The sequence below is a fragment of the Podarcis raffonei genome, chromosome 15 (genome assembly GCF_027172205.1).
Source record: "Podarcis raffonei isolate rPodRaf1 chromosome 15, rPodRaf1.pri, whole genome shotgun sequence".
NCBI lineage: Eukaryota > Metazoa > Chordata > Lepidosauria > Squamata > Lacertidae > Podarcis > Podarcis raffonei.
Window position 1 is genome coordinate 29049807 of NC_070616.1, and position 23285 is coordinate 29073091.

At 50.1% G+C, this 23285-nt stretch overlaps 1 protein-coding gene across 1 annotated transcript; it reads right to left on the reverse strand.

Moving 5' to 3' along the window:
- Positions 1-10: 10 nt before the first annotated feature.
- Positions 11-23278, reverse strand: C2CD2L (C2CD2 like). The gene is made up of 14 exons (XM_053366409.1): positions 22772-23278; positions 12188-12283; positions 9660-9779; positions 9195-9305; positions 7345-7461; positions 6417-6531; positions 5797-5920; positions 5393-5457; positions 4913-5040; positions 3909-4071; positions 2971-3069; positions 1795-1928; positions 1351-1624; positions 11-1206 (listed from the first exon to the last, which is right to left on the reverse strand). The coding sequence occupies exons 1-14, from the start codon at positions 23129-23131 to the stop codon at positions 983-985; spliced, it is 2130 nt and encodes a 709-aa protein (XP_053222384.1). The 5' UTR covers positions 23132-23278; the 3' UTR covers positions 11-982.
- Between the last annotated feature and the right edge of the window lie 7 nt (positions 23279-23285).

Sequence of the window (23285 nt, forward strand, 5' to 3'; positions counted from 1 at the left end):
TCCCTCCCTCCCTCCCATCACACACACTGCCTGTCAGGATCTCTGGTCGCATCCGGCAGGATTTTACAAAAGGTGCTGCTCAACTTCACTCAGGTACACACAAGGCCTCATTTTGGGAGAGCTGCTTCAGCCCTCTGCCCTACTCAGAGTCAAGCACAAGTTTCTGCTGGAGTGACCTTTCTCCGGGCTCAAAGGGAGTTGGGAAGCCATTTCCTGCAGTACCAAGTTCTCTTCCATGCCCTGACGCAGGGCAGATCGGCAACGGTCCTTCCACATAAGCTAATCCCAGTTTGTCAGAGAGAAGGTTCAAAACACAGAAAGAGCCACTTCTTTCTATAGAAGGCAGAGGCCTCTCCCTGCCCAAACACTGTGCCGGGTCCCCTTCTCATCTTCATAAGACACAGGCCAGGTAGGAGCCAGTGGCAGCAGATGCCTCTGTATCAGAGGACCACAACTGGGAGTTCCTACTATGGAGACCTCCATTGCCTCCATGGAAGAGGAAAGAAGCCACTGGATTGCTCAAGGAGGCTCATCCCGTTTGACGTGTCCACACAAATCGGGCAAAGACCAGCAGCGTAGCCAGATAAGCTGGCATCAATTGCTACCTCATCCCCTGTAACCATGTCTTAACACAGGCCCAGCACAGAGAGAGGGGTTCTTGTTAAGCCAACCACCAAAGTCTTCTCCTTCGCGCACTCCCAGAATTTCAAATTCAGGCTGAAGGTAGCGTGGGGGTCTGCATCCCCCGCCATGCCAAGACAGAGCACACAGATCAGCTACAAACAGGGCCATTGTGTGCCATCTGTTCCTCTGGGAGGCAGCGGCATTCACAGTAGCTATGTGGCAAAAGCTCCAAACATCAAACACCAACCATCCAGGTAGGCTCTGGAGGAGAGAGAAACTGGGCTGTGATGTAGATACGGAGTGGGGAAAGCTTCGACAAAAGGGGGCTCCTGGAGAACACTGTTTGATCACTGACGTCTCAGTGCTTGTCCATGGCCAATGTACTCCCGTTGGCCTTGGGTTTAGGCTTAGACTTGAAGGAAAAGCGCTTGATGAGGCGCCGAGAGAAGCTGCCAGATTTTTTCCTGCCAGAGGAGCTAGCACTGGCATTGGGCAAGTCATCATGAGACTGGCTGAGGCCGGCTTCCTTCTGCTTGTTCTTCCTCCGGAAGATGAGTTTGGTGCCGCTCCGAAGGAAGTTCACTGCAGCGGGAGAGAGAAACACGTGAACATCCAGGGAACTCTGCCACATCCCATGCCACCACCCTAGCTTCTCCGACGCCAAAGCAATGGGTTGAAGCTCTTGCTGAGGTTCTGGGCACCCCCTGGGCACACACTCAGCCTCACCTTTGTGATCTTTCAAGCTCCTGGTCTCCAGAGCACCTGTCGAGCCTGTTTCGGATTCCACATCCTCCAATGAGGGCCTTTCGGAGATGTCTGAGCGCGTCGTCTCATCCAGCTCCCTTTGGGCAGAGTATGAGGCTTCCAGCTGCTGAGTGGCATCAGTGATGCTGTGCCCATATTCAGATATGCCAGTCGCAATGGAGTCATCCTGGAGAGTGGCCTCCAGCGAAGCAGCGTAACCAAGGGAGAGAGCCATCTCGTCTTCAGCAATTGGTACCTGGGGTCAGGTTAGGTTGGTGAGTGAGAAGAATGATCCAACAGAAGCCAAAAGTAGTCACTGTCTCCCTGTCCCCACCCTCTGATCGGGACCACCTCTTCCTTCCCCTTCATCATTCGGGACTTCCTAAGAAAGGATGGCTGACTCCAAGCAAGCAGATCAGCAGTTACCTTGGAAACTCCTGAGATGATCAGTGTACTTCGCTTTGTCGGGGTCTTTTTGGCAGGTTTATTGGTCAAATCTGTCAGCTGCCTGATTGCCGTCTCGGCCACTGGGTCCAAGCCATTGGACACGTGGCTGCTTCCTGGAGGAGACACAAACACACAGATATGCATGGATATATGAAAGTTACTGTATTACTTTATGGGGCAAATGAAAAAGGTGTGTAAGACCTTCCTTCTTTGCCACTCCTACTGTCTAGAGCAGGGGCTCCCAAACTTGGGTCCTCCAGCTGTTGTTGGACTACAAGTCCCATCATTCCTAACTAGCAGGATCAGTGGTCAGGGATGGTGGGAATTGTAGTCTACAAGCAGCTGGAGACCCAAGTTTGGGAAACGCTGGATTGGAGGTCCAAACTGACCGGAACAGATGTTGAAGTGCAGCCTGCTTTTAATATACAAAGTGAGCCAGTTTCTGCACTCTGCCTTCACCCCATCTTTCCTCCAAAGGAATTCAGGGTGGTGTATGTGGCTCTTGCTCCCTCCCTTTTTCCCACCTCAATTTTATCATCTGAGCAATCTAAGTAGGTTAGGAAGAGGAGACGGTGACTGGCCCAAGGTCACTCAGTGAGCTGCATGGCTGTGGGGGGATTTGAACCCTGGACTCCCAAGTGCAACACTCTCACAATTACGCTACACAGGCTTCTCAGTGGCTCTTCCTGGTCTCCTCCAAGACAGGAACAAAGCAAGCCAGCAAGAAATAGATGAGGAGGAGGAGAAGCTTTCCATGGGTTCATCTCCAGCTGGGCCCAAAGGACTCTTCAAGCATTCCCCTGGCACGAGGTGGGGCAGGGAAAGGGATGCCACTTGGCCTAAGCCAGGGGTCAGCAAACTTTTTCAGCAGGGGGCCAGTCCACTGTCCCACAGACCTTGTGGGGGGCCGGACTATATTGGGGGGGGTGAACTAATTCCTATGCCCCACAAATAACCCAGAGATGCATTTTAAATAAAAGGGCACATTCTACTCATGTAAAAACATGCGGATTCCCGGACTGTCCGCGGGCCGGATTTAGAAAGCGATTGGGCCGGATCCAGCCCCCTGGCCTTAGTTTGCCTACCCATGACCTAATCCTTGCAGCTCTTTGTAGTGTGGCCAAGGACAAAAAAAATGGCTCCCTGGTGACTTACTACTACTGCAGGGGGAAGAGCTGGGACAGCCATTTTCTGGAAGCATCGTGGTCACTTTCTCTGTTACTTCCACCTTCGATGGAGACCTTGAGGGTGAATCTGGGCTCCAGAAGAAAAGGGGTGCAAAATCAGCAAACAAGGTCACAGGACCCAACAGATGCTTCACACACACACACAACACACAAACACCCTTTCCAGGCTTTCTGACAATAGGCATGCGGCTCACTTGCTGGGGAGGTGGAAGATTCCCTGCCCTGATAGAACTCAGCATCCAGTATCCGCAAAGCAGGTGTGCTGTTATATGCCAGAGTGGTACTGCTGCACAGGACCCAATATCCAAGGGAAGGCAGGGACTTCAAAGCAGAGGGGTTGCTACCCAACAGCCCTGAAGGAAGCTGGCCATTTCCATTAGGAGAAATCCTTCCCTACCCACCATGTATGTTTTGCCTGAAAGCGTTGGATGAACTTTAAGCCAAGGCTCATGAGCGCTCTGCCCCAGAAATAGATATCCACACCAGGGACAACTAAAAGCAGCAAGGAGGTCCTTCTGCTTCTCACAGCCCTTGCTGCCAAGTGCATCTCCTTTACAGATCAGTCACCAGCTACTTGCTGCATCTTTCCAGATCCTGGATAAGATGCTCTGTTTCCAGGCAGGTGTTACTCCCATCACTATGGCCCATTTGGCAAACAGGCTGGGTTCATAATAAATTGCTGGGGCCTCTCCAGCAACTGCAGGTCCCTCTTGGCTGCCTTTGCCATTCCAGAGGAGCAGACAAAGCAGTACCACTGCATTTCTGAATGCATTAACACTCTCTCTCTCTCTCTCTCTCTCTCTCTCTCTCTCTCTCTCTCTCACACACACACACACACACACACACACACACACCACACACACACACACACAGGGTTGTGCACACCCTAAAAGCAGGTCCCCTTACCAATCTTGCAGTCCATTTTGGGCCTGGACTGGATGGTGGTGACTGTGGTGACGATGGTCCCATCAGGCATGATGGTGCGGTCCATCTCAATCTTTTTGGTGGGTGTGATGCTGGTGCGCAGCGAAGAGGCCAGCTGAAGCTCTGGGAGTTCCTGATAGAGCAGCTGCCAAGAGAGCCAGATGCAAACCCTTCAGACAGACAGTTGGGGTCACATGGACACACCCCGGGGGTGGCACTCAGCTCAGCAGCTCCCCATCAGCAGAACCAGCTTCCCTCCAACAGCGGGTGATCTTCTTGCCCCAGAACAGGAAGAGACCAGCACCCCAGAACCTGCCTGCTTTGCCCTTTCTGCAGCCAAATTGCCTGACATAAAGCTGGCCCGGCCTTGGGAGAGGGATTTGCATGCAGTACAATAACAACAACAACATTTTTATCGTTTATTATTATTTATTGAATTTATATACCGCCCTATACCCACCAAACTGACTGTATGCCGCCAAACTGACTGGGTTGCCCCAGCGGCTGCCAACAGAATACTAAAAACACAATGAAACATCAAACATGAAATACTCAGGTTTCAACTGCAGCCTCTCCAGGCAGAGCTGAGAGAGACCCTGGCCCAAAACGCTGGAGATGTGCTGCCAGTTAGTGTAGGCAATATGAGCTAGATGGACACAAGGGTCTGACTCAGGATGAGGCAGCTTCCAATTGGTTCAGTTGGAAGACAAGGGTCCGTGGCCCTCAAGGGACTGTGGCAACATCAAGGAAGGAGGCTGGCACCTGTGGTTAATGGCTCTGAAGCAGGGGTGGGGGTGGGCGGGGGACCTTCCAGTAAGTTGCAGCTGGACCACTTCAGTCTCAGTCCCTTGCTTCTCCCTCCCCAACATCTGCATACAGAATCTCAAACTGAAAAAGGGAAAGCCCTGCAGAGGCCGCTGGTTATTCTACTCCAGAGATTCCTGCATGGAGTTCTTGCCCCTTCTGCCTGTCACTTCACACTTCACCTCCAGTGCAACGGCTGCTCCTGCAGGCAGCTTCCTGACAGCTCCGGGGGTCAGTGCGTACTGCTGCTGTCCCCGTGGCTCTTTGGAGGGGGAGTCCAGCGAGATAGTGGCAAATCCCAAGAGCACATCTGCAAGAGAGTAGCAACAAAGTGGGAACACAAGTGGAGATTCTCCTTGGTTCCAGGCGCTGGCAGCAGCCCATGCTATGCCAACTTAAATCACAGAAACAGAGCATTGTAGAGTTCAAAGGGATCCCCAGCGGTCATCTAGTCCAACCCCCCCAATCACTGATCCCTTCTTCCAAGTCAGTCTCCAACCTAGCTGCTCCCACTGCTCACTCATCAATATCCAGCCACCACTTCTCAGTGTCCAGCCAGTCGCTGATGCCTCATTTGAGAGCCGCCACCAGGCCCAGCAGCCTTGGCCACCCACAGGTCACAGCAATCTTCAGCTCCACGGCCGGTCCCAGAAAATACTTACCTTCTCCAGAACTGCTGCTCCCAAGCACACTCAGCTTCAGCTCTCTGCTCCTCGGTCCAAGTTCCCTGTCCAGGCACAAGAAGAGGAAACAGGCATTCAGCGGTTTAGAACATTCTCCCCTTGCAAAACACAGGCTCAAATTTGAGGTCCATGAGTAGTGCTCTCCAGAGTAAGAGGGGAAATGGAAGAGCACCATTTGGGGACAAAGATGAAGGCCTGCTCTGTCCCCTCTGGGTGGAGGTGCTGAAGGGAAAGCACTGAAGTGGTGCAGCAGGACACCCAATCCAAGGAAGCTGGCTGCAAACCAGAGATGGTGCTTCCTACTCCAGAAAGCCCTTGGGTTCTGGCCAGCCAACACACCCTTCCCCAAATATGCAAAAGAACAAAAAAGCACTGCTCCTTACAGAACGAGCTTGTCCGCCCACTCCACTTCGGCTGCAGGGCTGGAGCTACTGGCTGGCACCAGCTTCGTCCTCTTCAGCTGCCGAGGGCTGTCCAGCTCTGCCACGCAGCACAGCTGCCCACTTCCTAAAAGGGGCACAGAACAATGCTGGGGTGATGCCATGCAGACACCTGATAAGCCCTGGGAGGGGCTGCCCAGAAAGAAGCAGCAATAGGGGCCACTCGCTGAGCATCAACATGCTGAGCAGGGATTTGTCTGCCCAGCCCAACTCACCTGGATTCCCACCCAGATCTTTGCACATTTTCAGCACATGCGCGGCGGACTGGAAAGGAAACCCCCACTCCTAAAGTCACCCATCCCCTGAAATCTGGCTCTCCATTCAGAGTCTTAACCCTTTGAAAAGCTCCAAGCAGGTGGCTATGGAGTGATGCTGCTTACAGGATCGCCTTAACCCCTTGGCCTGCTTGGTTCTGCAGGTGAGAGGATACAGCCAACGTTGGGTCTTCACACCTAGCCCAAAGTTGGCCAGGATGCTCCATGCCATGCCTTCAAACACAGGTGCTCACTCTCACCTCGCAGAGCAGCCAAAGGCCTGAAACATCTCCTGTTCCTGCATCATACCTCGCGTCTCCTCAGAGCCCAAGTGCAGAGCTCGCAGATGCTGGAGAAGCAGCTTGGGCACCACTGGAGCAGCTGTGCTGGATGGGGACCCCTGGGAAAGTTTATTGCAGGACACCTGAGATAAACAAGGAAGGAAAACACATGAGCAGGGAACCACTGACACATACAGCCCCAACTCTCTCCAGTCATGAATGGGGACCTGCAGAGGTGGTTGGACCACAATTCGCATAACTCTCAATCATTGGCTAGCCTGGCTAGGCTTGATGGGAGCTGGAGTTCCAAAACTCCCCATCCTTGCTGTAAAACCAAATGGCTGACAATAAATGCCAGCTACATCCAGGGGTGTGGAATAATAATAATAATAATAATAATAATAATAATAATAATAATAATGCATTATTTATACCCCGCCCATCTGGCTGGGTTTACTCAGCCACTCTGGGCAGCTCCCAACAGAATATGAAAAGCACAATAAAACATCAAACATTGAAAACTTCCCTAAACAGGGCTGCCTTCAGATGTTTTCTAAAAGTCAGATACTTGTTTATTTCCTTGACATCTGATGGGAGGGCGTTCCACAGGGCGGGCGCCACTACCAAGAAGACCCTCTGCCTGGTTCCCTGTAACCTCACTTCTCCCAGGGAGGGAACCGCCAGAAGGCCCTTGGAGCTGGACCTCAGTGTCCGGGCTGAACAATGGGGGTGGAGATGCTCCTTCAGGTATACTGGGCCGAGGCTGATACCAAACTCCCCCACTCATACTGGGCTAGAAGGAAGAATCCCCTCACTCAACAGCAAAGAGGCAATTTCCTCCTGGTCCCAAGTGAGGCCGTCCATGTGCTTCCCCTACCACCAGCCCCTTACCCAACCCTGCAATCACACAGCAATACCATGTGGGAAAGACACACCAATGTGGGAAAGATCTTTACCGCGTTGCTGCCAGCTACACAGGCCTTCAGATTCACCATCATGGCAGGCTGAGTGCTGACGACGGAGTCCTCAATCAGGTCCTTTATGGTGGACAGGTCCACTTTCCCGTCATTCTCCTGGATCACAAAAATAAGGTCAGAAAACAAGCCCCGAAGGTGGGAAAGACTGCATTTCTTGCAGAGAATGTCCCCCCTTTGCAGGAAGGTTAAAAAGCACCTGCAGCCAAAGGGAGGTGTCACACTCAAGACTTCCACTGAACTCAGGAAAGGAGCTTCTATCAAGTGTTCCATATATATATATATATATATATACTCTCTGTCTGTCTGTCTGTCTGTCTGTCTGTCTGTCTGTCTGTCTGTCTGTCTCTCTCTCTCTCTCTCTCTCTCTCTCTCTCTCTCTCTCTGTGTGTGTGTGTGTGTGTGTGTGTGTGTGTGTCTGTGTGTGTATAAATTTTTAAATTAAATTTTCTGTTTTACAATTTAAAATACTATTTTAAACATCCTTAAAGTATCAATGGCTCCCCTTCTCTTTCCATGGTTCATTTTGCATATCTTAATCCCTGCATATTTTACTAAAATAAAACCATTCAGTATTCCACTGTAGTATCCATCAAAACTTATTTACACTGTTGAATTTATCTTAATGCTGCCAACATTTTCAAGTGTACACATTTCCCCCATATATTCAATAAACGTTTTCCAATCTTCTCCAAACGTATGTTCTTCTCTTATTCTATATGTTAAATCTGCAAGCTGCGCCCTCCACTGACCCCTGGAAAGGAGCTCCTATCAAGTGTTCCTGCAGCACCAGCTGGGTGCCGGGAGTTGTAGAATACAAAGCTTTCATTTGAGCACCCCACGCAACGCAGGTCCTTTCAGGGGTGTCCTGAGCAGGTTGCAGAAATGGCCCCACTGAAAAGCAAGGCAAGTCTGGCAGCACTTTCCTATGCAAAGATGTCTCATGTTATGGAGAAGCCACTTTTGCTCCCTCTGAATGTAGCATCGCGTTCAGCAAGCAAGCCCATGTAGGTTTGCTCGAAAGACAGGGACATATGTCCACCCTGCTGGAGCATGGAGGTGAGCCCAGGACAAGCTCGGTAGTGAGTTTGGTTCTATTACTGATGGCTTGAATCAGAGTAACAGATTTTCAGCATGCTGCATGTCTTCATTAGCTGACCAGAAGTGGCTGGTAGGCGAAACCAATTAATTCTAGTTTTGTCCCTATCCTCCTCCCTTTTGAGCTCTACAAGGGGCCAAGGAGGAGGAAGCTGATAGCCAATGCTGATATTTGTAAGGAAGAAGGCAGGCAAGTGGGGGCTGGCTGAAGGCAGAGTGAAATGGGGAAGGCAGCCCCCCCCCCCATTTGCCCTGATGGAAAAACATCCACTGCTTATCACTGCTGACTATTTGTGTTAAGAGCAATACCGCTTTGCAAAGGGTCACCAATCAGCTTCAGCATAATCTGTACTTTTAACTTCCCTCTGACCTCGCTGGTTACAATTCTAGCCCCCATTACCACCGGCACCACTCCCCCATGTGTATATATATCACTGCAGTTTTTAGGAGAAGGCTCCAGGCACTGCATGAAGTGGGCTCTAGGTCCTTAAAGCTTTCAGCATAATGAACCTTGTTGATTTCGCCAAGTTGCTTTGCTGTTTGTGCTGCAATCTCACTAGCCTTGCACACACGGTAGCCAAATGAGGGGCGTGCCACTGAGCTTTCTCTAGCAGGAGGGAAGAATTCGAAAGCAGTCATGCATGTGGAATCAGGACCAGTGGAGTCCTCTGGCTCCCCCTTGCAGAACAGGTAAGTGTGACCTTCCAGCCGGCATTGCTCATCTGTTTGCTCACTTCACGCAGCTGGAGCCTTGGAACCACGGACAGGTTCAGCTCTGGTCTGTCTTTGAATGCCCAGGATACCAGCAGCCCTTCATCTTGAATTTCCTCCAGGTGGATCTCCAACTGGCCCAGGTAAAAAAAAAAATGTCTTATCGTCATCACCACCACCATTATCTGCACAAAGATATTTATACCCACCTATTTTGTATAATCTGTAGGCTGGCAATATTCATCTAAAAGCACCCAAGTAAACAATATCGCAACCCAAGCTTTTATGCAAAATAGACTTAAGCAAAATAGGCAGAGGCCTCTACCTGCAGACCCGCCCAGGCACAAATCCTGCTAGCAGCAGCCTCTGCCCACAATAACTCAGAGGGTGGCCCAGGGCAAACTCCCTGGCAGGGAGGGAAACACAGAGTGGTGGAGTGGGCAGGGGTGGGAAGGAGAGAAAGCCCCAGACCCCAGACCCATAGTTACCTGGGCCTGCAGCACAGCCAAGGTGATGTGATAGGTGTCCATGGAAACGGCAGCTGGAGACTGCTGAGTGACTGAGACAGGGAACTGCAGGGTGCTGGCAGAAAGGTGGCAACACAACATCTGGAAGGAGAGCCGGGAAGGGAGAGACGGTCATTGTGCCCAGCTGGAGGGCCAGCCAGAAGGCAGGTGACAAAGAGCAGCAGGCAGGGAAGACGGTACAGGGGAACAGTCAGGGGTCCGTTGTTACCGCTACGCCCAGTCCCAGAAACCTCCATTTGGGCACAACTAGGGTCAGCTGGTAGGGGAGAATGATTCAACCACCCTTATGTTTTTATATGTGCTGGAAGCCACCCAGAGTGGCTGGGGAATAAATTTTATTTTTATTATTATTATTATTATTAGGGAAGCTTTTAATGTTTGATGCATTACTGTATTTTAATATTTTGTTGGAAGCTGCCCAGAGTGGCTAGGGAAGCCCAGCCAGATGGGCGGGGTATAAATAACAAATAACAAATAACAAATAACAAATAACAAATAACAAATAACAAATAAATAACAAATAAATAACAAATAAATAACAAATAACAATTATTTCCCCAACTACATTTCTCTCATTTTATACATAAACATAAACCCTGCACTCTAGCATGTGGCCTTGGAAGGAACACCTCTCCCCCCCCCCACCATTCCCCCTTGGATGCTTATGGTGCGAAGTGGGGGACACTCATTCTCTCCACAGCAAATATGTTTCTCCTCATGCCTGCTGACAATCATGGGTTCTCTTCTGATTTCCTGCCCAGATTCTGCCCTGGTCTTCTCCATGTCACGGCAGGAGCTTCCAGCCTCTGCTGCTGCGGCAATTAAACATTCATGCAAGACCCACTGCCTAGTTCCTGCACAGAACAGCTAACTCTTCTTTGATCGCCTGTTGGCCTCCGCTTGTTTCTGGTGATGCTCCTTGGTATCTTTCCTTCCCTCCTGCTCTCACACCATCTCTCTCTAATCACTACTAACTTCTCCTTTCGGACCTTCCCTGACTGCTTCCTCCCTCCCGCTCACTGGGAGTGGGGGGTCTTAAACATCACTAACCACAACTCAGTCCTTCACGCAGTGAAATGCGTGAAGCAGGGAGGAAAGTTGGGGAGGCAGTTCATTTGGCCATATACAGAGTGCACTCCCATAGCTCATGCCCACATGCCTCAAATTATGGGGTTTTCTGTGGCTCCATACTTTGTTTTATATACATATACATTTTTATTGATTTTTTAACATATCAGTTCCAACAGTCATACAACATACTGTATCTTCTCATCTTATACAATGTTTAATCTTCCGTCAACACCTCTGATGATTTTTCGTTCTTTATCACTTATTCTGCATTTCTTAATTTCTATATTGCATTTAATTATCCTTAACTAATAATTCTTTTCATAGTCTTTCTTGTAATATTTCAAATAATCCACCTTACAAAACTTGTTGCAGTCCTACTTGCGTAATCTGTTCATCACAATTACTTTTCAAATAGTTCATATATTTACTCCAGTCCTCTAAGAATCTCTGATCATGCAGGTTTCAAATCCTTCCTGTTAATTCATCTAATTCTGCATAGTCCATCAACTTCATCCTCCATTCTTCTTTCGTCGGTAATTCTTCTTGCTCTGTGGCTCCATATTATTCTCCAAAATATTCCCTTTCAGATTCTCTGCCTCACAGCCCCACTGTCTATGGGGAATCCTTTTCAGACAGAGGGCCACACATTCCCTTCTAGGCAGCTGCTAAGGGCCACATGCCAGTGGTGGGTGGGGCCAGAAGAAAAGTGGGTGGAGCAACAGATGTTATTTTGACTTCCATACAGTAGGCTTGCTTCCACACATACTCAAACATACCCCTCTAACGTCCACCCAGACAAGCAACAGGCAAGCAACAATATCAAAGGGCACATTCCAGCATGGGGAAAAACTTTCAAGGAGGACATGGAGCAGGATCTGTCAGGGGTGTGGACTAGGAGAGTCCCAAGGGCCGGATAGAGAGGCCTGCAAGGGCCGCATTCTACCCATGGGTCTGAGGTTTCACATCCCTGGTCTTGGTTGAATGTTAGACTGGTAGTTTTCAGCTGGTATGTTTTCATCTGACACTGAAAGGGTCAAGAGCACCTGTCAGGCAGTCCGCATAGCTCCTGAGGCTGCCAAATCTTCCTGCTCAGACTAAACAAAGCTGGGCAGGCCCAGGGCAGAAGCCCCTTTAAGCAACCACGATTTCAGGAGTGCAAATTAACACAGGAATCTCCAATCCAAAAACGGAGCCTGAACATTGCAAAGAATGGCAGGAAGAGGGCAGTGCAGCTGTCTGGATCAGGGCGGCTTTCCAGTGGTTTGGTTCTGAGCACTGAAGGCCAAGGTGAAGACCAGCTAGCAAATTCCCATTGGCTTTTGCTGCTCCCCCCCTGATCTTACATTGTGCTCCCCTCTAAAGGTGGTGGCAGGGAAAAGTACCAGCACAAGGATCAGAATATGACAGCAGCAGCCTACCATACTGCGATCCGACTGGTCTGTGCACGTCACGTGGTCAATCTTGACAGCCGGTAGTTGCTGAGGACCCTCCTCAAACGTAATCTGGACTGAGCTCTGGGTCAAGAAGAAAAACGTGTTACTCCCCAGGCTGGGAAACCCCAACACAAATAGCTGAAAATGGGTGCATATCTACACAGGCAAGGCAAGCCCTGCCACACCAGCCATGGCACAGGGGATGGGCAGAGGCATTTCACAAGGCTCACGGACCACCGAGGAATCCCCTGCAAGCATCCAGATGTTGCTGTCCTCCAGCTCCCATCAGTCCAAGGCAATGTGGCCAATGGCATTGTAGGAGTCCAGCAGCATCTGGAAGGCCACTGTTTCTCCACCTCTGGCTTATGGACTCAGAATTGACTTTCAAGCCAGTTATTTCCAATTCTCAGTCCATAGAGAAGACCCTAGTAAGTCAGACCTCCCCACCGAGTTATAGTCCAAAGAAGCTTGAGAACCCCTAAAGGAAGCATCTAATAATAAGGCTTTGCATTTGTACTGTATAACTCTTCGAAATGTTCGAAGTGCTTCACATACATTATCTAGTTGGACTCTTTACAACAACCCTGTAAGTTAAATCAGTATTATTGTCCCCCCACCCCACCCAGGTGCCAGGTGCATTTTGCGACTGGCATGAGTCCAATTGCGACCACCTGGAGAACCCTGGATGCCAGATTGACAACTGACATTTCCACCTGGCTGACCCTTCCAGCTTTCTTAAACAGCTAAGCAGAAGAGCTTATTTATTACATGTACCGTATTTTTCGCCCTAAAGGGCGCACTGGCCCATAGGGCGCACCTTGTTTTTTGGGGGGGGGAAATAAAGAAAAAAAATTATTCCCCCCCAGCCCGAGCTTCCCTGAGCCCAGCCCCCAGAACAGGCTGCTGCCCGCAAGATTGCGGATAGCTTCCTGAAGTCTGGAGAGCGAGAGGGGTCGGTGCGCACCAACGCCTCTCGCTCTCCAGGCTTCAGCAAAAGCCTGCATTCGCCCCATAGGACGCACACACATTTCCCTTTCATTTTTGGAGGGGGAAAAGTGCATCCTATAGGGCGAAAAATATGGTATATCCTACCTTTTCCACCAAGGAGTACATGGTTCATGCCATGTCCCCCTCCCCAGTTAATCCCTCCAATGACCCTGTGAGGCAGATTAAGAGGCTGTGACTGGCTCAAGGTCACCCAGTGAGCTTCATGACTGAGCGGGGAATTGAACCCTGATCTCCCAGGTCCTAGTCCAACACTCTAACCACTACACCACCTATGGGGCAGCTCTATAAATCAAGCAGGTAAGTAAATATGGTGAAAGCAAAATGTCACTTAGAGAAGGGTCTGAAATATTCTCCTTGAAGCTTGCATTTGTTTTATTCTAGATTGTTTTATTTGATGTTTTAATGTGTTGTAAACTGCTTTGAGATGTTTTCCCTTTAAAATATAAAGCAGTTTAGAAATTAAATGAATAATAATAATATCACCACAAAAACACTCCGTTGTGGTGTCCATAACCTAGGTTTAAGATGCCATTTGACAATTCACTTATATATCTGGGTTTCTAACACTGTTCTCCCCCCATAATTCCGTGGGGGAAAGGAGAAAACTTGACTTCACTGAAGAAGTGAGAATGAAACAGGAGAATTCCAGATTCAAGTGGTCCTGGGGCAGAGGGAGGGAGGACCACACAGGTTGCAACCATAGTTTCTGGCAGGGGTTGTGTGCAGCTGAATCGAAACACAATGGGGAAATTTGGCATGTGAAGCTTCCCCCAGATGTAAGCAATCAGCAGTCTGTGCTATTTTGACCCGATAAGCACCATGCAGAAAACTAGATCAGGCAGCCCCGAATCAAAAACTCCTCAAACAACAGCCCGGCAGTGGTTGCCTGTTTGGAAAGAGAAGAGATTGCTGTGCCCTGCTGGGCAGTTCCTGGCAACAAGGCAAAAGCGAAGGCAGGAAAAAGAGAGTTCTGTGCTTCACAAGCAGCAGGGAAAGTTCCCAGTTTGCTGCAGTTCCTCCTCTCAAGGTATTATTTACTGTGTGCCCAGCAGCCAAGGAGCTGCTGTGAAAGCAGCACTCCCCTCCATTCAAATCTCAGATCCGTAGGCTGGCCAAGGCAAGCAGGTTAAGCAAAGGCAGAGTTGCCATGGGAGCCGGGGGTGGGGGGGAAGCTGGCCCAGTGAGTGGCAGCACAGAGGCTGCCTCCGCACTCGGCAGGACCCTGGCAGTCACGTTGGACAGTCTCTGAGCAACTAGAGGCAAGGAGAGGCTGGATGGCTGGCTGGCTGCTGCCCTCCAGTTTGTTGAAGTGCCCCTTTCTCTGGACGCTGGAGTCCACTTAGGCAGATCCACTCACAGCCTTTCTCTGCTGCCACCAACTTGGGGAAGGAAGCCTCCTCTCTCGTGGTTGGGACTCTCCCCAAACAGGCCTTGATCTCCAGGGAGAAATGCAAACATTGGTTGCTGGCAGTGAATTCCACTCTGCAAGAGGGCTTACTGTGGCAGCCCCAAGAAAGCAGCTTAGCCCAGCCTGGAGCAAAACAGGTTTGGCTGGTCAGGTGCCATTGCACTGCAGGGAGAGCAAGGGAAGGCCTCCCTGCCCCCAGTCAGAGGCACTCAGACCATCCTTGCCAGTCCAAACAGACGCTGCTGCAACCTTCCGCCTCCCTCTTCCCCGGCCTATTGAAGCACACAGCAAGGAAGGGCAGCTCTTCCCTAGCCCTTGGGGTTATTCAGCTCTCTTGTTAATCCAGCCACATCTCCACCAAGGCCTTCTGGACTATTCCTGGATCCAGAACAAACTCTTGGTCCTTAGCAAAGCTGCCTTATAATGAATCAGACCATTGGCCCATTTAGCTCAGTGCTGCCTACACAGACTGACAGCAGCTCTCCCGGGTTTCAGGCAGGGATTCCTTCCCAGCCTTACCTGGAAATGCTACTGTACCAGAATGAAAACCCAGTGCTCTACCACTGAGCTATTCGGGCCTTTCAGGCCATACTCCCTTCCCCATCAAACTTTCTGCAAGCATCTCCCAAGACATCCCACTCATTCCGCCATCTGCTTCCAACAACTCCACCCATCTGGTGGCCCTAGAGCACCTCTATGTTCCTTCTAATCCTTCATCACAATCCACTTGTTCTATATGGCCTCTGGCACCATCCCTCAAGTCCTCTCCCCCCCCCTTCTGAAAACCAAGGTCATATAATTGGAGACACAACCTCCTATCCATGAGTTTCACTTCCACCTTGTCTTCAACCTTTAGCCTTGAAGGTCCCTGCCCAGAAATACTCCACAAAGCACCACAAACACTGAGAGCATAACAACCAACAACCCGGGCAGGTCTCCCTAGAGAGACACAGGTACACCTTCAGAGGATGCTTAGACATGCCCCACCCCCAAAAAATCAGTGCAAGGTTGTTGTGTGGATGCAGATTGAAGCATCCAACAGCATGTGTGCATTGGTTCTTCTGTTGGTTTACAAAGGCCGAGATGCCTATAAGGCAAGCATCTCTTTTTCACAAGGTTTTGGCTTCCCTGGCATTAATCTTCCCCCAACCAACAACAAAAAAGCCATTTATATTTATAGTATGCCACGCTCTCTGGGAGAGACCAGCCTCACACTGGTCGCCTGATTCCTTGACAACCTTCTTCAGCATAACGTATTTATTTCTAATTTCCAAATGTCTTTCTGCATGACTGCATCATTAAATATCAGGGTGGAAAACCATACAAATAATCACAAAAGCGACTGGCTAGTTAAAGAAAAAGAAAGAAAGAAAATGTGAACAGCTGCACAGCATAATGAAGCCAAAAGGCGCATGGAAGTTACCAGCATGAATGCCTGCTGAATCTCTGCTGGAAGCATGTTCCCAGCTCATGGGACAAGTGACACTAAATGCCTGACTTCTGATTGAGGCTAGTTGGACCTGTATACCACAGGGGACAACTATAACTGTGCTCCTGCAGATGATCAAGCAGTGATACAAGGGCTCAGATGGTCCTCAAGGTATGCTGGGCCCAAGCTGTTCAGGGCTTTGTGCATCAACACAAGAGCCTTGAGATATATTAGCAGAGGCGTCACATGCTGTCAGCCACCTGCCCTCACCAGCAATCTAGTCACTAGCTGGAGTTTCCAGACACATTGCAGTAATCCAGTCTAACGCATGGACTACATTGCGTACCATGAGGCTTCAGCAGCTGTTTGCTTGTCTTGTGGAGTAGAGCCCATTGTGACCAACTTGGTGAATCCATGACTTTTTGTGTGGAGTGGAGGAAGGGGGTCTTGTGGCTCTTCTGTAAGCCAAGCAGGTATAAAACCCAGAGATCCATTCTGGAAGGGAAGCACCTTGGACAGCAGCCACCTCTAGCCTCCAGGTTTCTGAGGGCAGTAGCTCCAGGGCACCACTGCTCAACTGGCACAGAGGGCACAAGATCAATCGTGAGCCTCCATTCTCTCCAAACGGTGCCTCTTGTGCCAGCTCATAACTAGAAAAGGCCTAGGGATAGGTAGGTTTGGATTTGTTCCGAAAAAGGAAAGTCACGGAAACAGAAACTGGGTAAAGAGAAGGTTGCCAAGGATGGCAAGCATGCAGGGCTATTGGGGTCTCTAAGCCACAAAGCCCCTAGGATGAAGGAAAAATGAGCCCAATCCTGCCCTGCTCCAGTCAGCTCTGAGCACCATTAAATGACTCACACAAGTTCTCCGAATTGGCAAAATTCAGCAACATTCTGACAAGGGCAGTTAAACACTTTAAAGCTTGGAGGTTGAAGTTAAGTCAAGCCCTTTTCATTGTGGCCAGTAGAGGTCTACTGTTAACCTTACCATGATCCTTATCATGTCCTCACAGCGACAGAGACATGCCACCATGTATGTTGCCAGCTCTATTTTATCTCACGTAAACTGGCTCAGTATAAGGCAGCTTCCAATCTGTCCATCATCTGCCCCAGTACTGTCTCTTTTGACTGGCAACAGCCCACTGGAGATGTCAAGAGCTGAACCTGGTCACCTGGTGAAGACCAAGCAAGTGCTCTGCTACCACTGAGCAAGGCTCCTTCCCCAAAGGGCAGGAATAGTGATCCCTGGACTGCTCTAACAAGACAGAACAACACAGAAGGAGCAGAAGCCACCATCTAAAAGAAATGTGAGAATTTAACACAAGAGAAAGCAACCATAAGATGCAATCAGGGCTATTTTTCTAGAAAAAGATGTGCTGGAGCTCACCACAAACTTTCCCCTTGTTCTGTAAGAATGGCAATGGTGCTCACCTGAGAAGCACCAGAGCTGAGCTCTGGCTGAAAAAAAGCCCTGGATGAAATAAAAATGCAACCTAGGAAATATACAGTTGGTTTCTGGTATGGTTTCATTAAAGCCAATAAAAACAAAAACTTGAACATGAAAAATTATGAGAATTCTAAACCCATTACAGTGGTACCTTGGGTTACATACGCTTCAGGTTACAGACTCTGCTAACCCAGAAATAGTGCTTCAGGTTAAGCACTTTGCTTCAGGATGAGAACAGAAATCGTGTTACAGCGGCGTGGCGGCAGGAGGAGGCCCCATTAGCTAAAGTGGTGCTTCAGGTTAAGAAGAGTTTCAGGTTAAGTACGGACCTCCGGAACGAATTAAGCACTTAACCTGAGGTACCACTGTACTATTGGATTGATGTGCCTGGAAAGCACAGCAATATCAAGAGAACCAGCAAAATCTAGAACTCTTGAATACTCAGAATATTCAGGAAGGGACAGAAAGCCTGCAGAGTATGACCCAATATCTAGAAGTAAGGTTTCTTCTTTCATAGATTAACCCTAATCTGGTTGTGTAAGGTTCCCTGCATGCCTTCCAGAAATCCTGGGATGCATTGTCATCTGAGCAGGATGATTGTGAACAACAAAGACTGCTATTTAATGAGTCCCAAGAATGTGATTCCCATCTGCTTGGGCAGCAATAATGCTTTAAGTCATTAAAATATGAGCAGGAAAGATGACAGAAGTTCGTTGAGTCAGCTGTCTGTGGTAAATCACTGGAAGATGTGAAGCCTGATGCCTCAGTCCCAAAAGGAGGAACTTCACACTCCCAAATGCAAACAGAGCTTGGCCTCAAACAGAACGGGAATGGCTCTTGCTGTCTCCTTCCTGCACATGCTGGTGGAGAATTAGAGGGAAAGGTTGAGGCAAAAGATGTATATTAAGTCTAGTGCACTGTGAAATGCAAAAAGGGAATGAGAGGTGGGGGGAAAGAGGAAGAGGAGTTCCACATACATACACATCTTTTCCACCCAGCACATTTTTAAGGATTTTCATTTTCATGAAACTAAAATTGTTAGCCGCCCTGAGCCCAGCTTCAGCTGGGGAGGACGGGATATAAATAGAAAATTATTATTATTATTATTATTATTCAGTTCTCATTAGCTCTCTCTCCCCCCAATCATCCCAGGGTTTTTGTTTTTTCCATAAAATAGATTTCTGTATGGCTTCTCTACAATTCAAATTGCTAAGAGGGGAAAACTGTGACATCAGAAGGAGCTAAAAATAATCCTATCCAGAGGGGACCTGAGACCAGTTGCCTCCAAAAGAACATTTATCCCAGATTCCTCTTGGATTTTCAGAGGGAGAGAGAGAAGTTTTCATCACTGATTGCACAGAGAAGGATCCGGCCTTAAGCCCCTCCTTGCTCCCCAGATGAAAGATCATCTTCATCATTGCAGTCATTGTGGATTAGGCGGGGGGGGGGGGGTTAGAGAGAAAAAGCTTCTTATTAAGAGGCCAGAATGTTTTCAGTGGCAAATCACCAAAGCCCATCAGTACTCTGCTAAAACTGAATTTCACCTATGTTAAACGAGTGGGCTTGACTGGTAGTACTACTGATTACTCAACAGTGGACAATTCCTATTCCTAAACACGTCCTTTTTTTGTTTTAGCTTATTTTGATGGTTTAAAATCATCCAGAGAACACAAAGGAGATAACTCAGAGAAGCACAAAATGATCAAATACCAAAGGAAAGTAACCAGTTTAATTTAAAACCATGAAAAAAGCTGGCATTGAAGAACTCTCAGAATCAGACTTTGGACAGCCTCCGGAGTAACAGAGCTCTGCAGGTGTTGAGAGTGCCCTGTGGCCCTTGCCATCTAGATCCAAGGCACCAATGATGGAGACACACTCAGATAAGCAGAGATAACAGCAGCACCAACATCAGCAGCTGTTTCTCAGGTATAGAGCACTGAGCTCCCATTTAAGCTCGCACCATCATTCATCAGCCCTGTCAGTGGGGGTTAAGCAACGCCAGCAGGATTCTAAGAGGCCTTGAGCCGAGCAGCCGCCTCTTTGAAAAGAAGCTCCACAAACAGGGTCGGTCCCTTCTGGAGACCCCCCAAGCTTCTGCCTATCCTGAAAAGCTGGAGGAGTTCCACCACTATCCTGGAAACTGGTTGCCAGGCATGGAATATTCCAGCTATGCCAAGAGAGCCCAAGCAGACACACAGGGCACAGAGGAAAGATGGAGCAAGCAACTGGACTTAGGGTGCTCTTTAGCAAAATAAAAATAGGAATGCTTTGGTGTCTCATATTTGTCAGCTTCCTTACATAATATCTGTAATGAAAAAGGACCCCAAGACCTACATGAGGTTTGGTCACATGAAACCTGTTTTTGAGACCACACAAGCACCTCACAAAGGGCAGGAAAGGCTCCTGGCCGGTTTCTCACGCTGATCAGCTGACAGCTTGCAAGCGTGATTAGGTTTCCGCCCTGCCGCTGCAAAGGTCATTACTGGTTGCTCTTTCAATCTGGCTCCGGTTTAAAATTCAGATCTTGCGGAAACAGCTAGAGCTGCCATCTTTATTCTATTCCTTTTGCTTCTAACGTTGCCTCCCACCCGTGAGCTAGTCATGCCTGCTCCCTTATCAATCTCCTCACTCTGGCTAGTTATGAGCAGATTTCTCAAGTAGGTGGGTGTGAACCTAATGCATATCCTGAGTTCTTCCAACAGGCTTCACCTAAGAGGATTTTTCTGCCTGGGAATCTGTCTAGTGCAGGAAACCATGCATATAAATCATAACATTTATATTCTGTTGTATATGGTTACAGAAGCATAGAATTGTAGAGTTGGAAAGGACGCTGAGGATCATCCAGTCCAACCCCCGCAATGCAAGAATATGCAGCTGTCCCATACAAGGATTGAACCTGCAACCTTGGCATTCTCAGCACCATGCTCTAACCAACTGAGCTATCCTGTGTGTCCAAGAAAGGCATTTATGGCTCCCAGCCTCTGTACAGGTAGCAAAACAGAGAAGCACCTGTGTCGTGCTATGGAGCACAGAAAACAAATTGGAATGGGTTCAGAGGATGCCAAAAAAGATGGAATGGAAAGCAAGTTGTCCCCTGAGGAAAGCTTGAAGGAACAAGGTAGGTTTAGCTGGGAAAAGAGAAGACTGAAGAGGGGGAAGAATATGGGAGTACAGTACTCTTCTTGCAGGCAAGAGGCAAAGACTGGTGTTCTCTGCAGCTCCAGAAGGCAGGGCTAGACGGAATAACCTTACATTACAGGAGGGGAGATTTGGGCTGAAAACGAGGAGAACCCATTGGATTGTAAGAGCGGCTTGGAAACAGAACCAGTGACCCTGGGTGGGTGGCTGGGCTCTCTCCTGCTGGAAGTACTTGAACAGAGGCCACCCAGTGAGGTGGGAGCAGCAGCAGCTCTGGATTTCCAGCACTGAAGGAGTGGTGCTGGACAAGGTGTCCCTCCCTAGTTCTAGGTACACAAAAGACTCCCAAGGAAGAGTCACCAACTCCCAGAGGTCACCATTACTCCAGTTTTAGAGATGGGGAATCACAAGTACTGGTTGGCCCACATCTACTATGCAAGTTTATGATGAAGCTGCCCTGCGCTGGCTTAGGCTCGCTCTCTCCATCAACAAATTTGTAGCCACACCAAATAGGGCGACAGGAATGCAACAGTATCAGAAGACAGCTTGCATTTCCTTTAACAGGATGCTGCGTGCGATGGGTGCTGGGGCAGAAGAGACTCAGCAAGAGAGGGAAAACTCACACAGAAAGCCTTTGGTTGGGAAGGGGGAAGATCCAAGCGAAGACTGAAGCCCTTATAGATACAGGACCTTCACCCCAACACCGCCACAAAGGAAGGTGCTTTCTGTCCATACACAGCTGGGAAGGAGCACGCCTGCTGCCACTGCAGTTTTCCTTTGGATTTGGTATAATTTACTTTAAACAAGATGCAAGTGAAGGTTTCAGTTTGCACTGGGAGGAGTCAGCCTGCCCTCTTGTACATACCAAAATGCCACTGGCCAGGCAGCCAGGAGAGTGGGGTTCCTTCCTATTGTGTTAATATGCCTTCTTGAAGAGCAGCTCCCCGCCCCGCAAAAAAGGAAGATGAACCCAACTCCACCATGTTATCAGTGCAATGCTCTTTAGTGTAATTCTTTGTATTTTGCCCTTGTTTGCAAACTTTTGCCACCCCAGAAGGAATTGTAGTGACCTTTGGCTGATGTAATGAAACGCTTGATTATGTTGTTTACAGAAACACCAAGGAAGAGGGTTTGGTTCCAGGAGCCTGCAGGCTGGAGTCCCGGCACCTGCAAGACTGAGAAGCCCAGGAACTTTGATGCGCAGATCCCTGGAGCCGCCCCCACCCCAAGCAACCTCATGCAAGCGGATGGCACAAGCATCCCTCTCCTCCCCTACTTCTTTACTGGTGCCAGAGTCAAACTGGTTTACTCTCCAGGAAAAATCAGGACTGACTTTCCATTTATTGCCATTTTTAATGGAATAACGCCCCCCCCATTAAAAAAACGCATTTCGAAATTAGAGGAGGGGGAGAATGCGCGAAACCTTTTATACACCAATCGGAAGGGAAGCAGCTTTGGGGGGCTTTTAGGGTTCCCAAAAGGAGAAAGGAAAGGCACATACAAGCAAGAAATAAAAACTTTCGCCTCCCCTCCGTCTCCGAAGGACAACACCACCTAGAGGCAAAGCGACGCTGCCCCGGTCGTTGCTGCTGCCCTAACCTCTGGGGGGAATTGGCCTGGCCGGGGTGGGTGGACAGCGCCGGCGAGGAACCTGCTGCTTTGCACAGGGCAAAATGCGGGGGCGGAAAGGGAGCTCTTGGCGAAGGCGGCGGCGGCGACAGGGCAGCTCCATGGGCAGAAAGTGGAACCCGCACCGCTTTCGTCTTTGCTGCTGCGTTTGGCTCTCGGGCTGAACCACCGGCAGGACTGGGGACCGATCTCTGAACCCGTGCAGAGCGCCTCCCTCTGGGATCGGGTGCCACCTCGCGCAGGCTTCAGCCTGGGACGCCCCTTTCTCCGCGGGGTCCGGCAGTGCCGGGAAAGAGCAGGCAGTCGAGGAAGGCTGGCACGATGCCCAGGTGGCTCACCTGTCACCCTCTCGGTGTCACCCTCCGAGGGCGCTGCCCAGACGCACCGCTTGCCCCCCCCCACCGGGACCCCCTGGAGCCGGGCAGCCAAGCGCCTGCCCCCGCAGCCTGGGCGTGGGTGAGGGTGCTGCTGCCAGGAGACCCGGTCCCCACCCCGCCCCGTCCCTGCTTACCCCGTGCCGGCGGGCCTGCTCGTTGAGGGCTCTCAGCCAGGCTCGCTGCCAGTTCTCGCGGAAGGCTCGGAAGGCGAAGAGCGACGCCAGCAAGCCGCGGGCCCCCGCCGCCGCCCCCTCGGAGCCGGCCGCTTCCCGGGCCGAGCCCAGGCGCCGCAGGGATGCCCAGAGGCCGGCGGCCGCAGCCGCAGCTCGGCCCCGCGACGGCAACGGCGCCTCCTTCTCCGGCCGGCGCCGTCCTCGCCACAAGCCGCGGGCGAACTGCAGGAGCCAGGCCGAGACCGTGAGCAGCGAGGCGGCGAAGAGCAGCACCAGCGCCGCCCAGCCCAAGCTCAGCCCCGGCTCCGGCTCCGGCTCCATGGCGGTGGCTCACGGGGCGTCGCGGCACATCGCGCTCCCTCCCGGGCAGGGGCGTCGAGGAAAGACAGCCGCTTCCTGCCTCCTTCCGCGCCGGCTTCCAGCTACAGGGGGAGGCGCGCAGCGCTCTCCTTCCTTCCTTCTCGCCTTCCTTCCC